This window comes from Lepisosteus platostomus, chromosome 1 (genome assembly GCF_059453375.1).
Source record: "Lepisosteus platostomus isolate fLepPlt1 chromosome 1, fLepPlt1.hap1, whole genome shotgun sequence".
Classification (NCBI taxonomy): Eukaryota; Metazoa; Chordata; class Actinopteri; order Semionotiformes; family Lepisosteidae; genus Lepisosteus; species Lepisosteus platostomus.
In genome coordinates this window covers 3,864,628-3,883,635 of record NC_142611.1, presented here as the reverse complement: position 1 = coordinate 3,883,635, position 19,008 = coordinate 3,864,628, and the positions used below count along the sequence as shown (strand labels likewise).

At 42.0% G+C, this 19,008-nt stretch overlaps 1 protein-coding gene across 17 annotated transcripts in view; it reads left to right on the top strand.

Annotated features, from left to right (window-relative positions):
* Nucleotides 1-18,663, top strand: part of LOC148677538 (teneurin-3) — a 287,789-nt gene extending 269,126 nt beyond the window's left edge. For all 17 annotated transcript variants that reach the window (XM_088642666.1, XM_088642919.1, XM_088643165.1 and 14 more), the window contains 9 exons: nt 883-1,115; nt 3,351-3,505; nt 5,193-6,067; nt 8,907-9,082; nt 9,725-9,960; nt 11,728-12,024; nt 13,777-15,388; nt 16,179-16,309; nt 17,065-18,663. In XM_088642666.1, the coding sequence (XP_088498792.1) occupies nt 883-1,115; nt 3,351-3,505; nt 5,193-6,067; nt 8,907-9,082; nt 9,725-9,960; nt 11,728-12,024; nt 13,777-15,388; nt 16,179-16,309; nt 17,065-17,820 (4,471 nt within the window). In that variant the 3' untranslated portion in view covers nt 17,821-18,663. The remainder of the gene's footprint in view (nt 1-882; nt 1,116-3,350; nt 3,506-5,192; nt 6,068-8,906; nt 9,083-9,724; nt 9,961-11,727; nt 12,025-13,776; nt 15,389-16,178; nt 16,310-17,064) is intronic.
* The last annotated feature ends 345 nt before the right edge of the window (nt 18,664-19,008 follow it).

The following is a 19,008-nucleotide window of genomic DNA, read 5'->3' as shown; positions in this document are numbered from 1 at the left end:
TAAATTATTTATCACAGATGTTTGTTTTATACATTCCCTTTCTTTGAGTCTTCCCTAAGTTATATATTTGTTGATTTATATTATTTGTTTTTCTTAATTTCCAATCATTATGCCAACAGCTAGATCAAGCAGTTATTTAACATGCAAAAAGTGGGCAAAACTTTAAAATGGCTTTTTTGTGTTTTGGTTTTTGCCTGGAGCAGCTCCTCTCTTTATTAAAATGAATCTCAGATTGGATTAATTTTCTATTTCAAATTCATGTTACAGTCCAAGTTGTCCTCACTCAGGAGAGATGTTGTTGTAGCTGTATAGCTGGAAAATAAAGACTTGAGTAAACTGTTGTTTGTTTATCATGAATTTGTATTAGAATGCTTGTGACTAAAAGCCCTTCTCACTAACTGTTTGTGAAATAGCTTTTCAGGATTTTAAGCAGGTTTAATAGATGCAAATGAACATGGCCTGACAAATGCAGCATTAGTTGCTGATTTTCATTATAATATGAATATCACTGCATTATTTTCCATAGGCAAACAAGCAGTGAGAAGTGATAATGGTTGAAATGATCTGACAATGTGAAGGCGTCATTAATGCCTTGTCACTTGATAGTGATTTCCAGTCATATCCTATTAAGTTCACTTGGTCACAGAGCCTTTTTTTCCTGTCAAGTGTTAGAATTCCTTCCTTGTCTGTTGAGGAGGTAGACATTTAATGGCTTTCTGTTAGACACCAAAGTCAAATTCATTGTCATCACCGTTATCTCTACTGTTAGTCTGGTCCGGCCTAGAAAAACTCGACACATGCCAGTACACCCACTCCTGCTGCCCGCGCGCAACCCGCTGGCTCGTGTTGAAGGCCACTCACGTCCCCTGTCCTGTTCCTCAGCAACAACCCGGCCCACAGATACTACCTGGCCACCGACCCCGTCACCGGACAGCTGTATGTGTCCGACACCAACTCGCGCAGGATCTACCGGCCGAAGCTGCTCACGGGGGCGAGGGACCTGCTGCTGAACGCCGAAGTGGTGGCGGGGACGGGCGAGCAGTGCCTGCCCTTCGACGAGGCCAGATGTGGCGACGGGGGGAAGGCGACCGAAGCCTTGCTCATGGGTCCTAAAGGTACGGTCTCCCGCTCCACTGCGCCCAAGCGTTTGAAACCAGGCTCCTCTTGCCCAATTCGTGCTGATGCTTAGGCACCAATTTTTACCTTTGCATTTTTGTTTCAAAATAACCATAGGTTATTTAAGGAAATAAAAGCTTTATTCCATTCATCGGAAGTTTCATTTCACACCTCTCTGCACCCATTCTGACTTCACACCTCTTGATTGGCCTCTCTGTCTGTCCCCTTGCTCCCGCCTCTCACTCCTCCTCCCTCCCAACCTTTGTTCTCCCGCTACTTTACCTTTGCCTACTGCCCTGTCTCTCTCACACCTGAAGAAGGCTCTACGGCCGAAACGTTGTGTTCTCTTTCTTCTTTTTTTCAGCATGGAATAAACCTATTACTTGTTCCTTTGCATTATTATTATTAGTCTTGGAACAGTGAAGGCTGAGAGGAAACCCAATATGAGTGTTCAGAATCCGTAAAGTCCCGGACAGAGCCAGTCCCGCCGGTGTTGTTCAAATTGATCGATGGGACACGAGGAGGAGGGCTCAAGGAGGCGGTGCATTTAAAACAGGAGGCACTTCCTTATCGGGTGTGGGAGTTGGGAACAAGCTACGCAGCCATATTGTTGAATCCCATTCTGTGGCTTCTTCCAAGAAACGTTTGTTCAGTTCAGTTTATTGTCATATGACCAAGTGCAATGAAGTGCTTATTTGCATGTGTGCTCCAATATAAAGAGATTAAAGGAATCGCCAAAAACATTAACACAGAACAGCACCAACAACAACAACAACAAGTTCAATAACCTACTGTACAACTTAACAAAAAAAGAGATACTGTAGAAGATTGAAGAGATACCTGGATCAGTTGGCTAATAGCTAATTAAACAGCCGAACAGGCTAGGAGGTCCTAACGACCTCCTCATGTTTGTAATCTTTCTTATGATTTTTAACCATGAAGAAGTGACTGTTTCTGAATTGGACTGGATATGTCAGCACAGTGCAGAGAGTGCCTTTTGCACAGTGTAGTCGTAAATAGTACCGTATATCATTGTCGTTGTTGTTCTGTGGTCCAAACAGTTTTAGATCCATTAGGTCTCACTGGTTTAAACATGATTTTAGCACATTGCATTTTTTATATATTGTTCTGTTATAATGCTGAACAGAAAATATAAGATTTATTTTTCTTTAAACCTCAAAATATGGGCATGGAGAATTTCTGTAACATATTCTGCACCTCAGTAAGTTGCGGTGAAGTAAGATATCAATGTCAACCCAAAAGTAAAAACGTGTGTGTTCACGCATAAAAACCTTCATCACTTTGATAAACGCCAACATACTGTTGATAGAATATATTGAAATAATAGGTGGTTGAAGTCTTTTTTCCACATCTTCAGTGGACATTACAGACCTCTCAACTGTCCAGCTACACAAGATTATATACAACCCCACAACCAAAAATTCATCTTCATACACCTTTCACCTTCTACTAACCTAGAGGCAAGCTGCTTGGACAAACATGATTTGTCACATTTTGCCTAGGCAGCTGTCTGCTGGTCCAAAGTTCTGTCTTAAATATTAAATGTATTATGTTGTTTAACTCCAGTCTACGTTTTAAAGATATTCTCCAAGCTTAAAAAAAAAACCCCAACAAATACTGTATTTTTTAAATAAAAAAAAAAGATTTATGACAGCCTGGAGAGTCTGGTTCTAATCCATATTCCTCTGAGCACTACCTCCATGTACCAAAAAATCTGAAGGAAGCAGATTTTCTTGTCTCAGTTGGGGAACAAGAAACCTTTAGCCTCCACTCTATCAGTTTGGCATTTTAGCAGGATGGTGTAGTCATGGCAACAGGCTGTCTTTCATCTGTTTAATCTAAAAATGGTCAAAGCTGCAATTTCACCCTTCCTACAGGTAGGGAAAGTCAGGGTTTTTTTAAAAAAAATTGTATTTTAACTAGTCTCTCTTCAATAAAAAAGATCTTCTGAAGTTTTTTTTTTTTCCAGGACTTGGAATACACACACTCACGCACACATAATAAACTGTGACTATGGCTGTTCTTCTTCTTGCCCGAGAAGTAATTTGATACTAGAAAGCGGAGTATGAATTATTAATAACTTGCCTTTTTTTTCCCAGTGACCTGAATACTGTTAAGCCAAACCCAACACATGTAGCAATCATGCTCTGCTTAGCAAGTCATGCAGAGGGTTTTAAATCGAGTCCTCGACGTCTTTTCTTTTCTCCCTTCAGGTATTGCTGTCGACAAGAATGGGTTCATATACTTTGTTGATGGGACGATGATCCGTAAGGTCGATCAGAATGGCATCATCTCCACTCTCCTTGGGTCAAATGACCTCACCTCAGCCCGCCCCCTGACCTGTGACACCAGCATGCACATTAGTCAGGTGATTCTTGCGCTTATTATTTATAATGTGCAAGACAGTGTCAGTTTTTGCCAGTGACACTGGTGCTCTGAAGGCCAACCTGAATGATTACAGCACCACCTTGTGGTAACTCATCCACAGTTGGCATTTAACCCTGTGCCCCATGGCTGATCATGCAGAATGCTCTCCTGTATTCTTGTTTTGTATTCATACACTGCTGATAAAAGATGAATATACTGTTGCCCACATTAACACAGAATAAGTGCCAATCAGCCTTCCTTTTCTGTTGGGGTTCTTGGCTCAATTACAGTTAGTTGAATCTAGGGTAAAGTAGGTCTTAACATAAGCGATTGATTTTAATTCAGTGCTCTATTTGGCATTGTGACTAAAAAAAAATCCAAATTCCTTTGGTTGGCCAATTTGTGCTAATGTCAGTCCACTACCTTCCCTTTTGCTTGGAAGCTAAACAACTTAGCCACAGCTCAGAGTCTCCTACTGCTACACCTGAACTCCCAGGGATTTTTTTTTTAGTTCGCTCTTACAAACATAGATCACAACCACACCACAGCCCTGTCTCTCTCTCTCTCACTCTCACTCTCACCCTCTCTCTCTCATTTGGCCTTTTCCATTGTGCTTCCTCAGCTCTCTCACCAGTACAAAAAGGCATATCCCCCTTGGAGGAGCTAAGTTATTCATAAGTCATTACTCCTGGGTGGGGAGAGAACTACAGTCTGTGGCAGGGTATATTTTGATCCAATGGAGCAAAAACAAACAAAGACCGCACTTGTCACCAATTTAATTACCACTGAGACCAGAATTCAAACCCCCAATACCCCTGGGACCACATGGCTGAAGTCCACAGAGCACTGGGCTCTAGTGCATCAATATTTAAAAAATGCATACACTTTATTGACTTGCCTGAATGATTTGTAACGCAGCCTCGTCTGATTCTGTAACACTCTCCTGTAAACCTGTAGCAGTAGAGATTCGAATTGTAAAACTCTCAAAAGCTAGCTAGCTGGTCAAAAACAAGATCAAACTGGATTTTTTTTATCACTGATTAGTTAGGAATTTTCTGTGGTTTACATTTTTAAGCATCTGAAGAGTCATCATTATGTCACAGTGAAACTGGAATGTATATGTACTGTATGTCCTACACATGTGTACTGTATGTGTCTCTTACTCATGTATGAAGTGCAATTACAGTATAAAGGGTACGATTTTACAGCTCATAATTAACTACCCATGGCCTATCCATTATTTTATTTTCCCCTCGCAGAAATGTTTGACCTACCAGGTCAAAGCTAAAAATGTTTCCTTGAGAAGCCAGAATTAAAGCTTAATTTCACGGGTAGAGTCAAAGTGTGTAGGGAGGGGATTTGTCACAGTGTTATCAGTACCTTTGTGGAGGCACAAAAATTGTCAGATGAACAAAAAAAAAACAGGATTATAAGAAGCTTAACTCCATACAGCTAATTCATGGACAGACCCAGCTACTGCAAGTCAAGGAGGAAACATCAAGCAGGCAAATCAAATCAGAACACGCAACACAAAAGCACAAAGTGTATTTAATCCCTGGGAGTAAAATAGTCCTGTACATCACTGTCAGGCTACAACATTGCTCTCCAGAAGCATGAATACCTCTTGATTCATAATGTGCGTTGCTTACTTTTTTTTTGTTTTTGTTTTTTTTCCGTGTTTTGTTAAGGTTCGCTTGGAGTGGCCTACGGACCTGGCCATCAACCCCATGGATAACTCCATTTACGTTCTGGACAACAACGTTGTGCTCCAGATCACAGAGAACCGCCAGGTGCGGATTGCGGCCGGCCGGCCGATGCACTGCCAGGTCCCAGGGATTGAGTACGCCATGGGCAAGCGGGCCGTTCAGACCACCCTGGAGTCCGCCAGCGCCATCGCGGTGTCGTACAGCGGCGTGCTCTACATAGCAGAGACGGACGAGAAGAAAATCAACCGCATTAGGCAGGTGACGACCGACGGCGAGATCTCGCTCCTGGCGGGCTCCCCGTCGGACTGCGACTGCAAGGACGATGCCAACTGCGACTGCTATCTGACCGGGGACGGGTACGCCAAAGACGCCAAGATGAACGCGCCTTCGTCCCTCGTGGTGTCGCCCGACGGGACGTTATACATAGCCGACCTGGGGAACATTAGGATCCGGGCTGTCTTCAAGAATAAGCCGCTGTTAAATCTGCTGAACTACTACGAGGTGGCCTCTCCTGCAGACCAAGAGCTGTACGTCTTCGACATCAACGGCACTCACCAGTACACCATGAGCCTGATTACTGGGGACTACAAGTATAACTTCAGCTACAGTAACGACAATGATATCACCGCCGTCACAGACAGTAACGGGAACACCCTCCGTATCAGGAGAGACACGAACCGCATACCGGTCAGGGTGGTCTCTCCAGACAAGCAGGTCATACAGCTCACTATTGGGACCAACGGAGGATTGAAGTCTCTCACTGCCCAGGGCCAGGATCTGGTTCTCTTCACCTATCATGGCAGCAGTGGCCTTTTGGCAACAAAGAGCATCGAGATTGGATGGACCACTTTTTTCGAGTGAGTATGAATCATTATCCGGGTAACAGCAGCTGACAGCTTCCAGTGTGAGTTCAAGTTCTGTTTCTTTTCAGGCAAGCAAGTTGGTGGTGGCAGCACAGCAGGCAGCGTGTGCAATTTATTTCACGCTAATGTCTCATTCTGTTGTCAGAAATGTCACCGTTGTCTGAAATGTTGTAGAACTTTCTGTGCTGGCGAAGAATTATTAATTATTTTTTAGGTTAACTGTGTACGTGCATTCTCAGATGTGTCCACAGTATTGCAAATTACTGTGTAGAAAATTAAATTTTCGTCATTTTGAGAAATAAGTGCATGCAGAATCAGTTGCGTAACTAAAATTAGGTTATTAAAAATGCACTTAAACAGCCACGTATTTACTTTTTACGATTTTGTTCCTGCTTGTTTTTTTTTCTTTTTTTTTTTTTCCTTTTCTATACCTTAGTTTGACCGATGACTTGCAGCAGGGCTTTGATGTGTGCTGTTTGCAGGGCCCACACAACGTCATTGTGAAGCTTTGACAGGGAATGGAAAAAGAGTAGATAAAATGGACCTGGAAATTAATCAAAAACCAGTGGTACTGGCAGCCATCCAGAAATGGCAGACAGGCCTTTCACCAGTCACTCAAAATATCAATAGGCCACAGCAGCTGGAGCAGTATACAGAGTCTAGGTGTGCAATTCAGTGAAGGCTTCCCAGTTGTAAAGCTGACACTAAATATTGTCATCATTAAAGAGTAGTCGGTGATCCTCTGTAGCTATTTCTAAACTGACGAGTATTAATGGTCAGATTCCCACCATGGGTTTGTTGAGTACAAGCAATGCTCCTTAATGGCCCAACACAGCTGACGAGCTGTTGTTCTTGTTCCTTCCAGTTCCACACAAATCATAAACTCGACTATTAGTGCTGTAACAACCCACCAGCATGTATGACTCACTGGTATGGTATGTTGTACCTCAGTTCAACTAGTACGCTGCCCATCACACTGAAATGGAATGAAAGCACCACAGAAGTCATTAAACCCTGTACTACATGTCACACTAGTAGAGCAGGAGCAGTAACTTTGTCATACTTTATTTTTTCTGTGGACAGATGTCCTTTAAGGAGTTTCAGATGCGTTCCATATACTCCGTTTCAGCACACAGCATAACATTTATACTACTTAGGATACTTGCAATGGAATACATTGTGCTCTATACATATCGGGATGAAGGTGAAGATCTTATAGGGAGAAAAAAGACAATGTAACACCTTCAGTGTAGAAAACCATTATGAATGTGGATTTATTTTATTAATCGGTGAGCACAATTATTGTATGTTTTTAAATATAATTAACACTAATTACTGGATTATACTGTGTTATAATAATATTTCATATAGGAAGATCTATGAGCCTGATGATATGTGCTCAAAAGTTTTCTTCACCTCCAATTATTAAACTGTGAGCTGTATAAATATGGTAATATGGAACCATATATATAAAACTATGTACAGTATAGTGAGAATTTGTAGTATGGCTGTAGACAGGGTCAAAGGTACTGTAAAGCCCCCTTTTTGCTATTCTTGTTACCTCCCAAGTAGGAAAATGACAACACACGTGTGTTAAGAACTTCACGCATGGCCGTTTGCACTCGCAAAACTGACGGGGGCGACACGTTTAAACAGCGCAGAGCTTTGCTGTTTTTAATCACGCCGACCGAGTCCAGTAAGAGAAGAAAGAGGATGTTGATGGGAGCAAGGCTTCCAAACAGCTAAGGCTGCTGATACAGCTGGGCATCTTAGAAGACCCAATTACAGCCATAAGATGACTCAGAGCCAGCACAATCCGCTGCAGGCTCCCCTGCAATTATAATATCATTACTCAGTGTCACCTGGCTGCAGGACTGCAGTCTGCACACAAACACGGATGACAGCCCCCTGGATATCTTTACCTTTATAGATTTACCAGCAGAACGTCTGTGTGATCAGTGTGCAGCGTTACTGAACGTGAATGCTATGCGGTTGGCACGCTTGTATTCACTCCGATACCGGACGCACCAGGTACCACTCGCTTACGTGGAGTGTAGCCGACGTGATTCTGCTCTGTGAGAACGCCGCACTGACGGACTGCAGCTCCTCACCGGGCTGCTCGTGTGAACTGATGATGCGAAAGCAGTAGAGGGTAGGATGTGATGTGGGAGGCGTGCAACAGGGCAAATCGCTCTGCCTTGCCATGCAGGCACACATGGCTAGACAAACCGCAGCTGTTCTCAATGTACGCGACTTTATTATTACGAATTAACAGTGATACGCTTTTTTTTTTACAAAAAATGTATTGTACCCTAGTCCACATTGAGATCTGTATTTTTTTTAACCTATTTTTTTCTTTAGTTGCCATTTAGGTGTTTTTTTTTTATGTTTGCCTACGGAGTGTTAGTAATAATAAGTTGAATTCTGCGTCTGCTAGCTGTACATGAGAGCGGTATGGTAAAACTGTGCTGTAATAAGCTTCCAGTTGCAGCCTTTAGCAGTTCGGTTGGCATTAAATATAATTCTTTTTCAGTTTACACACTGTTCGCTTTTAAAGATCATTAATGACTGCAGCCTTTATCACAGGAATGACTCACTGGGGTATTGTGGCAGGGTGTGAAATTTATCGTCGTTTGACTTAGCATGCAATTTCTTTCTGGGAGAGTGTCAGTGTTGTAAGGTTTGTAGTTTTAAGCAGCTAGGACAGAATACGAGATAAAAAATTTTTTTTTAGATTCCCCAGGTACTTGTTTTAGAGTGTTCTGCTTTTGAATTGAGGCAGCGCTACATGACCTCAGAGTGGTTTACTCAATTAACTACGGTCTTCCTTAAGCTATGACAGCGAAGGCCGCCTAACGAATGTGACTTTTCCAACGGGAGTCGTGACCAGTCTCCATGGGGAAATGGAAAGGGCTATCACTGTGGGCATTGAGACTTCAGGGAGGGATGAGGACGTCAGCATCACCACTAACCTCTCATCCATTGATTCGTTCTACACTCTGGTTCAAGGTAGGGGAGCGTCCTGGCAGTTCAGGAAGAAAATGACAATACGGTTTGGTTTTGTTTTGTTTTAGTAATACCACCAGGACAACGCGCACTAACCCACAGCAATTCATCATTGTGAAGACAAACAGCTTGTGCTACACACAGCTAATGAATGGCTTCTCGGCGCTGTGTTTTGTTTTTTTTCCTCATTGTATAAATAAGAATCCCTTCGCTCGGCTTGGAGATCGCCAGCTTATGAACTCCTGGTTCTGCAGCAACTTATTTGTGCCCTCAGAAAGATTAATTGTACAGATTATTCCTTGAAGGAACATCATCGATTCATGTCTTTGTATCTCTTGAGATGTAGAAAATCTGTTGGTGTGGGTTTAGGAGAAACTGGGCAGGTCTCTCCATGCACAGTAAAGGGATAAAAGGTTTTCTGACCCCACCCTCACATAAAACAGAAGCCTCCCCCAACTGCGGTACTTGACAAAGATGAGCCAAGCGTATGAGCTTATAAGCGTAACGTTAAAGACTGACCGTGCCCGATTAGGCATAAAAAATAACTGACGATGGAACATTTTAATGTCAAATACAGTTGTGATGTTTGATGATCTGTTTTTGACCCTTTTTTCCTCCTTTTCATGACATTTCTTTCCCCTTCAGACCAGTTAAGAAACAGTTACCAGGTTGGCTTTGACAACTCCCTGAGGGTTCTTTATGCCAATGGCATGGATACCCATTACCAGACGGAGCCTCACATTCTGGCGGGCACTGCCAACCCAACAGTGGCCCGGCGCAACATGACACTGCCTGGGGAGAACGGTCAGAACCTGGTGGAGTGGCGTTTCCGTAAGGAGCAGACCAGAGGCAAGGTCAACGTGTTTGGAAGGAAGCTTCGGGTGAGGGAAATCTCCCTAGAAAAGTTTAATAAAAGTAAATATTACCCAAAATACGAGCACTGCATACATCCATCCATTCCATGGCTGATTTACCTAGGACGGGGTCGTGGGAGACACACAGACACAAACACACACAGACTCAGACCAGGGCCAGTTTTCCCAGAAGCTAATTAGCCTTCCAGTACAGTATGTCTTTGGACTGAACCATTCCATCCATGAGCACATGGAGAATATAAAACTCCATGCAGATAGCACCTCAGCAACTGACGGCCCCAATACAAACCACTGCACCACCATCACCATGCCGCCCACTAGGACTACAGTGTCGTAGAAATCAAGAATGGTCCTGATTGCACGTTTGTGGCTATAGAGCGCTTAAATAGTGGTCTTGTGTAAGCAGTGGCTCTAAATAAGAGGCTGCCAATCTGATCTATCTAGCTCGTTTGGTTGCTGGTAGATAATTGATCGGATTGATGATCAAGGATCACATCCAGCAGCTCTTAAGAGAAGCCGGTGTGTTGCTTTGATCACATGGCCGGGCAGCTTGTTCCATACTCCTACAACCCCTTTGTGTAAGAGCTTATTGCTCTCCATTTTAAAGGCTCTTCCACATAGTTTCAGCTTGTGTCCTCTGGTTTCTGTTTCTCTGCCGGTTCTGAAGAAGCCTAGTGTCATTGTGTTTGAGGATTCTGGATACCAGAATCAGGGCCTCTTGTATTCTTCTTTGTTCCAGAACTAGGAAGATTCCACAGCAACAATATTTTTTGTATCATGTTGGCCAAAATTGTACACAATATTATGACTGATATCTTACTTGTATCTTGGGGTTTTTTCTGGATAAAATGAAAAAGAAATTGCCCACAACCCATACTGTACACTTTTCAGAAAACAAGCAAAATATTCTATTTATATCAAACTTAATTTTGTTCGTTGGGTGCATCTTCATTTAGATTCCAAGCATATATGTAGAAAAAACAGGAGGTGCCAAATTCTGAGATTCTTAAAAAATAATTATTCTTATTATTCGGTTAGGTAAATTTCTCCCAAAGAAAAAATATAGTAATACATTTTTACAAGTTAGAATAAAACGTTTGAATTTCAAGCATTTCCATACTATAGTACATAATTAACTGTACTTTTAAGGTGTGTTGCATGTATTATTTCACAGTTTCATTTATGACTTAAAATCTACCAGTCATTTCTCTCACAAAGAAGCCCAATTCTCATTTTCAAGTGATTTTGAGTTTCAAGTCAACTAAATTCCTCCGAACGCAAGGCTTCCATCAATATCTTGTGTTTTCCCAGCAACACAAACATGCGGGACTGAGGTACTCCCACAGCATTAATAAAGCGACATTGTTTTTTATATATATGAAATAAATTGGACTGGGGTCAGAATATGATTTGCTCTGCTTCCATTTCTAAAGCTTGTCATCTTTAAATGAATGGCTCCTGTAGAGGGAAACTTTGCATGGATACACTCTAATATTTCTTTTTACCGGTTGGGTAAATTCTGAGGGGCTTAATTTAAAAGAGTTTGAACAAATGCCAGAGTGTCTTTCAGTTTAATGAAACCCTTTAAAAAAAGCAGTTAATCTAATGCCTTCCACTTACATCAAGAACTCCCAAAATTAATTTACTGTCAAAGAGAATCAATCACAGTAAATGGTGTTTAAACAATAGCAGGTCATCGAGAAGCAATAAGTGGGTGGCTTTGAGGCTTTTCTGATTGGCTCTGACGAGAGTTTTGTTTGTGTTTTTAAAAAGGTGAATGGCAGGAACCTCCTCTCTGTGGACTATGACCGAACCTCCCAGACAGAGAAGATCTATGATGACCACCGTAAATTTCTGCTGAAGATAATTTATGACTCCTCGGGTCACCCTACTCGCTGGGTGCCTAGCAGCAAGATGATGTCTGTCAACATCACTTACTCGGCCACAGGACAGATCACAAGCCTGCAGAGAGGCCCCACGAGTGAGAGAGTGGAGTACGACGACCAAGGCAGGCTCGTCTCCCGGGTGTTTGCTGATGGGAAGATATGGAGTTACACGTACCTTGAAAAGGTCAGATGTCTTTATCCTTTAATGTAGCACCAGAACTACAGTACATGGGTAGAAATACACAACTCACAAAAATAGTTATCGTTCTTACAGTTTCCTGGTTTAAAAGCTGTGTGAAAGGAGTGAGTATTATTACAGCAGTGTGGTTTTACACAAATGAGTGAGATGTTTTGACAAAAGAAGGTGCTTTCGCTATAGATTCCTGGGAATAGATTTTTTCGTCTGCTGAGAGATCGGCGAGCTTGGAAATGTGTCCAGTAGCTGGACTCTTACAGTAAATAGTTGAGAATCCCACAAGGTAGGAGAAGAGCAATAGATTGTTATTCCTTGTGGCCTTGAGATGCAATTTAAGAGGGAAAATTGCTTGTTGTTGTGGATGTTTGTGCACCAAGAGATGGATAACAAGGGTTTCAAACTTATAAAGCAAGAAGTCTGGATTGAAAAATGAGAACTGCTGGAAAGCAGAAAGCAGCTGACACATCAGATATTTCTATACAGATGTGTATATAATTTATATATACTCCAAAAATGGCAAATTCTCAAGACTGTTTTAACCAGGATGTTTGAAACAATTTGTTACATTTAACTTAATACAGGAATATCTCTAGTTTGGCAATTTAGTAGCTTTAATCACACATAAAGAAAAGTTTGAAAAATATACTAGCATTATAGTGCGAAGAAAGAACATCATGTTATTTTAATATCTTAGCTTGAAGGTTTAAGTCGCAGTTCCATCTGTGCTGAAAAGTGTTCTTCTAGAATGAATTGGCCTTGTAATTATATGTACCATATTTGCAGAGTTCTTTTAAATTCAATGGATGAACTAAGAAGAATCTGACCAATGAAAAGTAAAGTAAAAAGTGTAGGTGTTACATATGCATAGTTTTCTTAGCACTGCCTGACACAAGTGCAGGTGGCGTGACCAAGAAGAAGGATATCATCTTGGAAACATATGCCATATTGAGAGCCTAGGGAGCTCAAGCAAAGTCCTTCCAAGTATGGATGACAAGGTGACGGATTCTGCCCGGCACTCCGGTCCCCCACCACAGGCACACATACAGTCAGAGATGCATATGGAAATAGTCTGGTGATTTGCGCCTCAGAGGATGAAAGAAATGTTTCTAACAAACCGGGAAAGATGGGTTCTTTTAGCAGTAAAATGACACAGCCTCATCTGCTATGAATTTAAAGAAGAAGAGTTCAGGGGAGGTGTACCTGCTGGACTGTCTCCTGCATCATCCAGTGTGTTGCTTTCATTTCAAGCGTGATGTATTTGTGTTACCTCCAGGCAACACCGATCAGAAATGCCGAGAGCTCTTTTAATGACAAAGTGAATCTGATTACTTTATCTCTAACCAGCTGCTCGTAAAAAGAGATGTAAAGATCAAGCTGCACCAAAATTAGTGTGATTTTAATTTCCTAACTGTCTTTTTTTCTGACATAAAATTCTTGTGCTTCTTACCAATATGCAAAAGGTTTAATTACCCGCTGTTTTGCTAAGTGAATTTGACATTAAATGGAGCCTACCTTATAACATAAGTAGCAGCGCATTATGAGGCCAGAGCTAATAATTGCAAAACCCTTTAGAATTATGCATCCAAGTACATTAAACAGAGCAGCATTAAAGACTTGTAGGTCAAGGATAACTCAATTAAAAAAGGAAATCATTGCCGAAATGGAATGTTAATACCTGTTGTCACCTAATTTGCATTTTAATACCCATGTGTATAATTATTCTGTCTACTTCCTTTCCAGTCAATGGTGCTGCTGCTCCACAGTCAACGCCAGTACATCTTTGATTATGATTTATTGGATCGTTTGTCTGCCATAACAATGCCGAGCGTGGCCCGTCACACAATGCAGACCATTCGCTCAGTTGGGTATTACCGCAATATTTACAGTCCCCCTGAAAGCAATGCCTCTGTCATTGTGGACTACAGTGAAGATGGGCAGCTGCTGCAAGTGTCACACTTGGGAACAGGCAGGCGAGTCCTGTATAAATACAGAAGACAAAATAAGCTCTCCGAGATCTTGTATGACAGCACGCGTGTCAGCTTCACATATGATGAGACGGCAGGGGTCCTTAAAACTGTGAACCTGCAAAGTGAGGGCTTTATCTGCACCATTAGGTACAGACAGATTGGCCCTTTAATCGATAGACAGATCTTCCGCTTCAGTGAAGGTGGGATGGTAAATGCTCGCTTTGACTACACCTATGACAACAGCTTCCGCGTGACCAGCATGCAGGGCGTGATAAATGAAACGCCTCTGCCCATTGACCTCTACCAATTCGATGACATCTCTGGGAAAGTCGAACAGTTTGGCAAGTTTGGCGTGATCTACTACGACATCAACCAGATCATTTCCACAGCCGTCATGACTTACACCAAGCACTTCGACGACCATGGTCGGATCAAAGAGATCCAGTATGAAATATTCCGCTCTCTGATGTATTGGATAACCATACAATATGACAACATGGGCCGCGTGACCAAGAGAGAGGTCAAAATTGGGCCGTTCGCCAACACTACAAAGTACGGTTACGAGTACGATGTGGATGGGCAACTTCAGACGGTCTACCTGAACGAGAAGATCATGTGGCGGTACAACTACGACCTGAACGGAAATCTGCACCTGCTGAACCCCAGCAGCAGTGCCCGCCTGACTCCTCTGCGCTACGACTTGAGAGACAGGATCACCCGCCTGGGCGACGTTCAGTACCGGCTGGATGAGGACGGTTTCCTGCGGCAGAGGGGGGCTGAAATCTTCGAGTATAACTCCAAGGGCCTCCTCGTCCGCGTGTACAGCAAGGGCAACGGCTGGACGATCCAGTACCGCTACGACGGCCTCGGGAGGAGGGTCTCCACCAGGACGAGCCTGGGGCAGCACCTCCAGTTTTTCTATGCCGACCTCAACTACCCGACCCGGATCACCCACGTTTATAACCACTCCAGCTCGGAGATCACCTCCCTCTACTATGACCTGCAAGGACACCTCTTCGCCATGGAGATCAGCAGTGGAGAGGAGTTCTACATCGCCTGTGACAATACAGGAACGCCCCTGGCCGTTTTCAGCAGCAACGGTCTGATGATTAAGCAAGTCCAGTACACGGCTTACGGAGAAATCTACTTCGATTCCAACCCAGACTTTCAGCTGGTCATAGGATTCCACGGGGGCCTGTATGACCCTCTGACAAAGCTTCTGCACTTCGGGGACCGAGACTACGATATCCTGGCAGGACGCTGGACTACCCCCGACATCACCACCTGGATGAAAGTGGGAAAGGACCCTGCACCATTTAACCTCTACATGTTTCGGAACAACAATCCCGTCAGCAAAGTGCACGACGTCAAAGAGTATATCACAGGTAAGATTTAAGTCGAGACTTTGTTGCTGTTATTAGCACAACGTATTTGACATATTTGTTTATATTTATTTCTTAATTGGAACAGAGATCACCATATCCAGGGCTGTTCCTTTGTACAATACATCTGATAAAGCCTTGTGGATGTGGATTTGTCACATTAAAAAAAGATTGTTTTTCTTTTTTATGTCTGGATCGTCATGCTTTAATTCAGCTGGCTTGTCTGCTATATTTAGGAAGTTAAGAATATTAAAACAGTTGCTTTTTTAAGAACAGTGGAATACTGCCATTTCAAACAATCTTCCCTTTTTACTTATTATCTATGAATGTTATAGTTGTACATTCATAATGCAGTCATATGTAACATTAAACATAAAGTGCTAATTTTCTGAAAGCATCAGAGTTTTTTAATATTAAATTATAGCAGATATATTACAGTGTACGGAGAGCTTTATCCAACCCTGCAATTTTGTTTAAATTTTAAGAGCTAAACAAAAAAAAGCAATTTAAATGCAATACATACAGTATATAGTGAATATACTATACTTGTACTTGTTTCAATGTCATAACAGCTGTATTTACCAATGCTATGTCAAAATGCTTTTATATTAGCAAGGAAGTTTTATAATAAACATGCATAATACCAGTGATTTTTTTTTATATGTTTGCGTTAAATTTCCATTGGACTGAAAGTTGTAGAGAAGTCCCATTTTTAGTTGGACTTTTAGTTTAGTTTTTCAGTCAGGTTTTCCTGACAGTGCTGTACTTTTTTCTGTTTCTTTTCTCTTCAAAGATGTCAACAGCTGGCTGGTGACATTTGGATTCCATCTGCACAATGCCATCCCTGGCTTTCCTATTCCCAAATTCGACATGACAGAACCTTCCTTTGAGTTGAAAAAGAGTCAGCTTTGGGATGATTTACCGGTAAGCAGTCAAAAAGGACATCTGTAGAGCTCTACAAACTGTTATTTTTCTGGCATAAAACCAAATTATTCATTCACATGCCAGAATGTACTTGATTTGCAGTAATAGGTATTTTTTATTAGGTATGCCTAACAGGCACAGGGAAATAAAGGACTTCTTAGGCAATAACTTGCAGTTGAAATATTTGCACATTTGTGTTATTTCAGCCTTTAGATGTTAAAAAAAGCTTCATGTATTATATTTCACAAGTTCAGTATAAAGACAGCGATTAATATTTTGGTGTTAAATGCTAATTTAAAAAATATTTGATGTTTGCGTGCTAAATATAATTCTTAAAACTGTGAAGTAGAGATTCACCTTCTTCATAGCTGTCATTGTTAAAAAAAATAAAATGTTCTGCAGATCTAAACTTCAATGGCCCCAAGATAAACTTTTTTTTAAAGAATTTTAAAAAATATATGCCTTTAAAACCTTTTTACACATTTCTCCCATTCAATAATTCAGAAATCTCCAGATTTTTGTCTACCTTTTATGTTAGGATTCAAGGCTAAAGTTATTAATTGAATCAAATCATTGATTTAATGCTGCTGTATTATTTATCGTTTCTGTATGGAATATGGATATCCTTAGCCGTACTACAAATATATTTTTAGAAACGTTAAAGGCTGGCATTATTTAATGCAGACCGCTCGAAGGTAGACTGTCTGAGGTGTTAGGCGTTGCATCAATAACGTGAGCTCTTCTTTCTTCTGCAGTCTGTTTCCGGAGTTCAGCAAGAAGTCGTGAGACAGGCAAAGGCATTCCTGTCGTTCGGAAAGATGCCGGAGATTCAGTTCAGCAGGCGCCGATCGAGCAGGGAGAAATCGTGGCTCTGGTTTGCAACCCTCAAGTCGCTCATTGGGAAAGGGGTGATGCTGGCCGTCAATCAGGGGCGGGTGGTGACCAAGGCACTGAACATCGCCAACGAGGACTGCATCAAGGTCGCCGACATCCTGAACAACGCCTTCTACCTGGAGAACCTGCACTTCACCATCGAGGGCAGGGACACCCACTACTTCATCAAGACCGGGCTGCCGGAGAGCGACCTGGGCAACCTGCGGCTGACGAGCGGGCGCAAGTCCCTGGAGAACGGCGTCAACGTCACCGTCTCGCAGTCCACCACGGTGGTGAACGGCAGGACTCGCAGGTTCGCGGACGTGGAGATGCAGTACGGCGCCCTGGCGCTGCACGTGCGGTACGGCATGACCCTGGACGAGGAGAAGGCCCGCGTCCTGGAGCAGGCCCGGCAGAGAGCCCTCTCCAGCGCCTGGGCCAGGGAGCAGCAGCGAGTGCGCGACGGCGAGGAGGGGGCGAGACTGTGGACCGAGGGGGAGAAGCGCCAGTTGCTAAGCGCCGGAAAAGTACAAGGTTATGATGGGTACTATGTACTCTCCGTAGAGCAATACCCCGAGTTAGCCGACAGTGCTAACAACATACAGTTCCTAAGACAAAGCGAAATAGGGAAGAGGTAACAAACTGTTCATTACCGGCTGCCAAAGAGACTGCCTGTGGCCATTCCCACTTGGGGAACCGAACTGAAGTGTTGGCACGCGTAGCTACAACAGAGTACATGTAGAAAATAACTACTACTTAGGCCTTAACAAGGCCGTGACACAGATTTGCGTCTGTAGCACAACCTTGATGGACTTCAAACTCTTGTGTAAAAGAAAGAGAGTCAAGGAGAAAGAGTGGTGGTTTGTGGAATCAAATTGTTTTTACAAATGACCTTAAAAGGTGATCTGCTTTAAAAATTAAAAAAAAAAAGTTTAAAAAAGAAATGTGTTTACATATGCATATCACTGCACTCGACTGGACTAATATGTATAAAGCCTATTGGTTTTCTTTCTAGGCAATGTCTATAATCAGATGTTTGTTTTCATTCTGAATGGTTGACCTTTGCTTATAAAAAAAAAGTAGTTTTGCTCTTAATAAGAACTGATGTGTCTCAGTAACCAGCCAAAACTGGGAAATTCTGCTGTTAATAATTCCAACTGCTTTTACTGTGCCGCTTCCTGAGAGGACATTGTTGCCAGTGACCTGCTACCGGAGATATCAGATTTATTGTTAATTTTTTAATGGTATTGTAGTGCTCCTTGGGAAAGATACAATTAAAGCAAAGAGAAACAACTGACGCAACAAAATCATGTCGTACAAAGCAAAGGAAAACCCAAACTTTTTTGTAAATTATGTGAGACAAGTTCTTTATGGATTTTTTATATGAATTCCAATTAACTGTTCATCGAATATTAGTCTCAGAGGAGGTAATTTATGTAAAGTGTTTATACATAAAAATAAAATCTTAAAAATACTGAGGATTTTTTGGTCATGCGTTGTGGTTTATTCTATTCATACAGTATGTTTGAAATTGTCCATCCTGTTTTAAAATGTAAATGATCCCACAGTCGTATATCAGCGCTGAATATTCATTGCTGATATCTTAGCTGTGTTATCAGCATAAGAGCTTCAAATAGCTTTTTGAAGATGAATGTTCTAGGACTTCATACTTAGTTTGAAACAAAATATCTGAACTTTTGTGAACCAGTGGCAACCTTCAACTCTTTAGTATTGATTTTTTTTTTTTTTAGTCTTTTGAAAGAAAATAGTCTAGCGGCTTCAGATACTGCACATAATATCAAATATTCAGCCACAGTCTTTTGTAA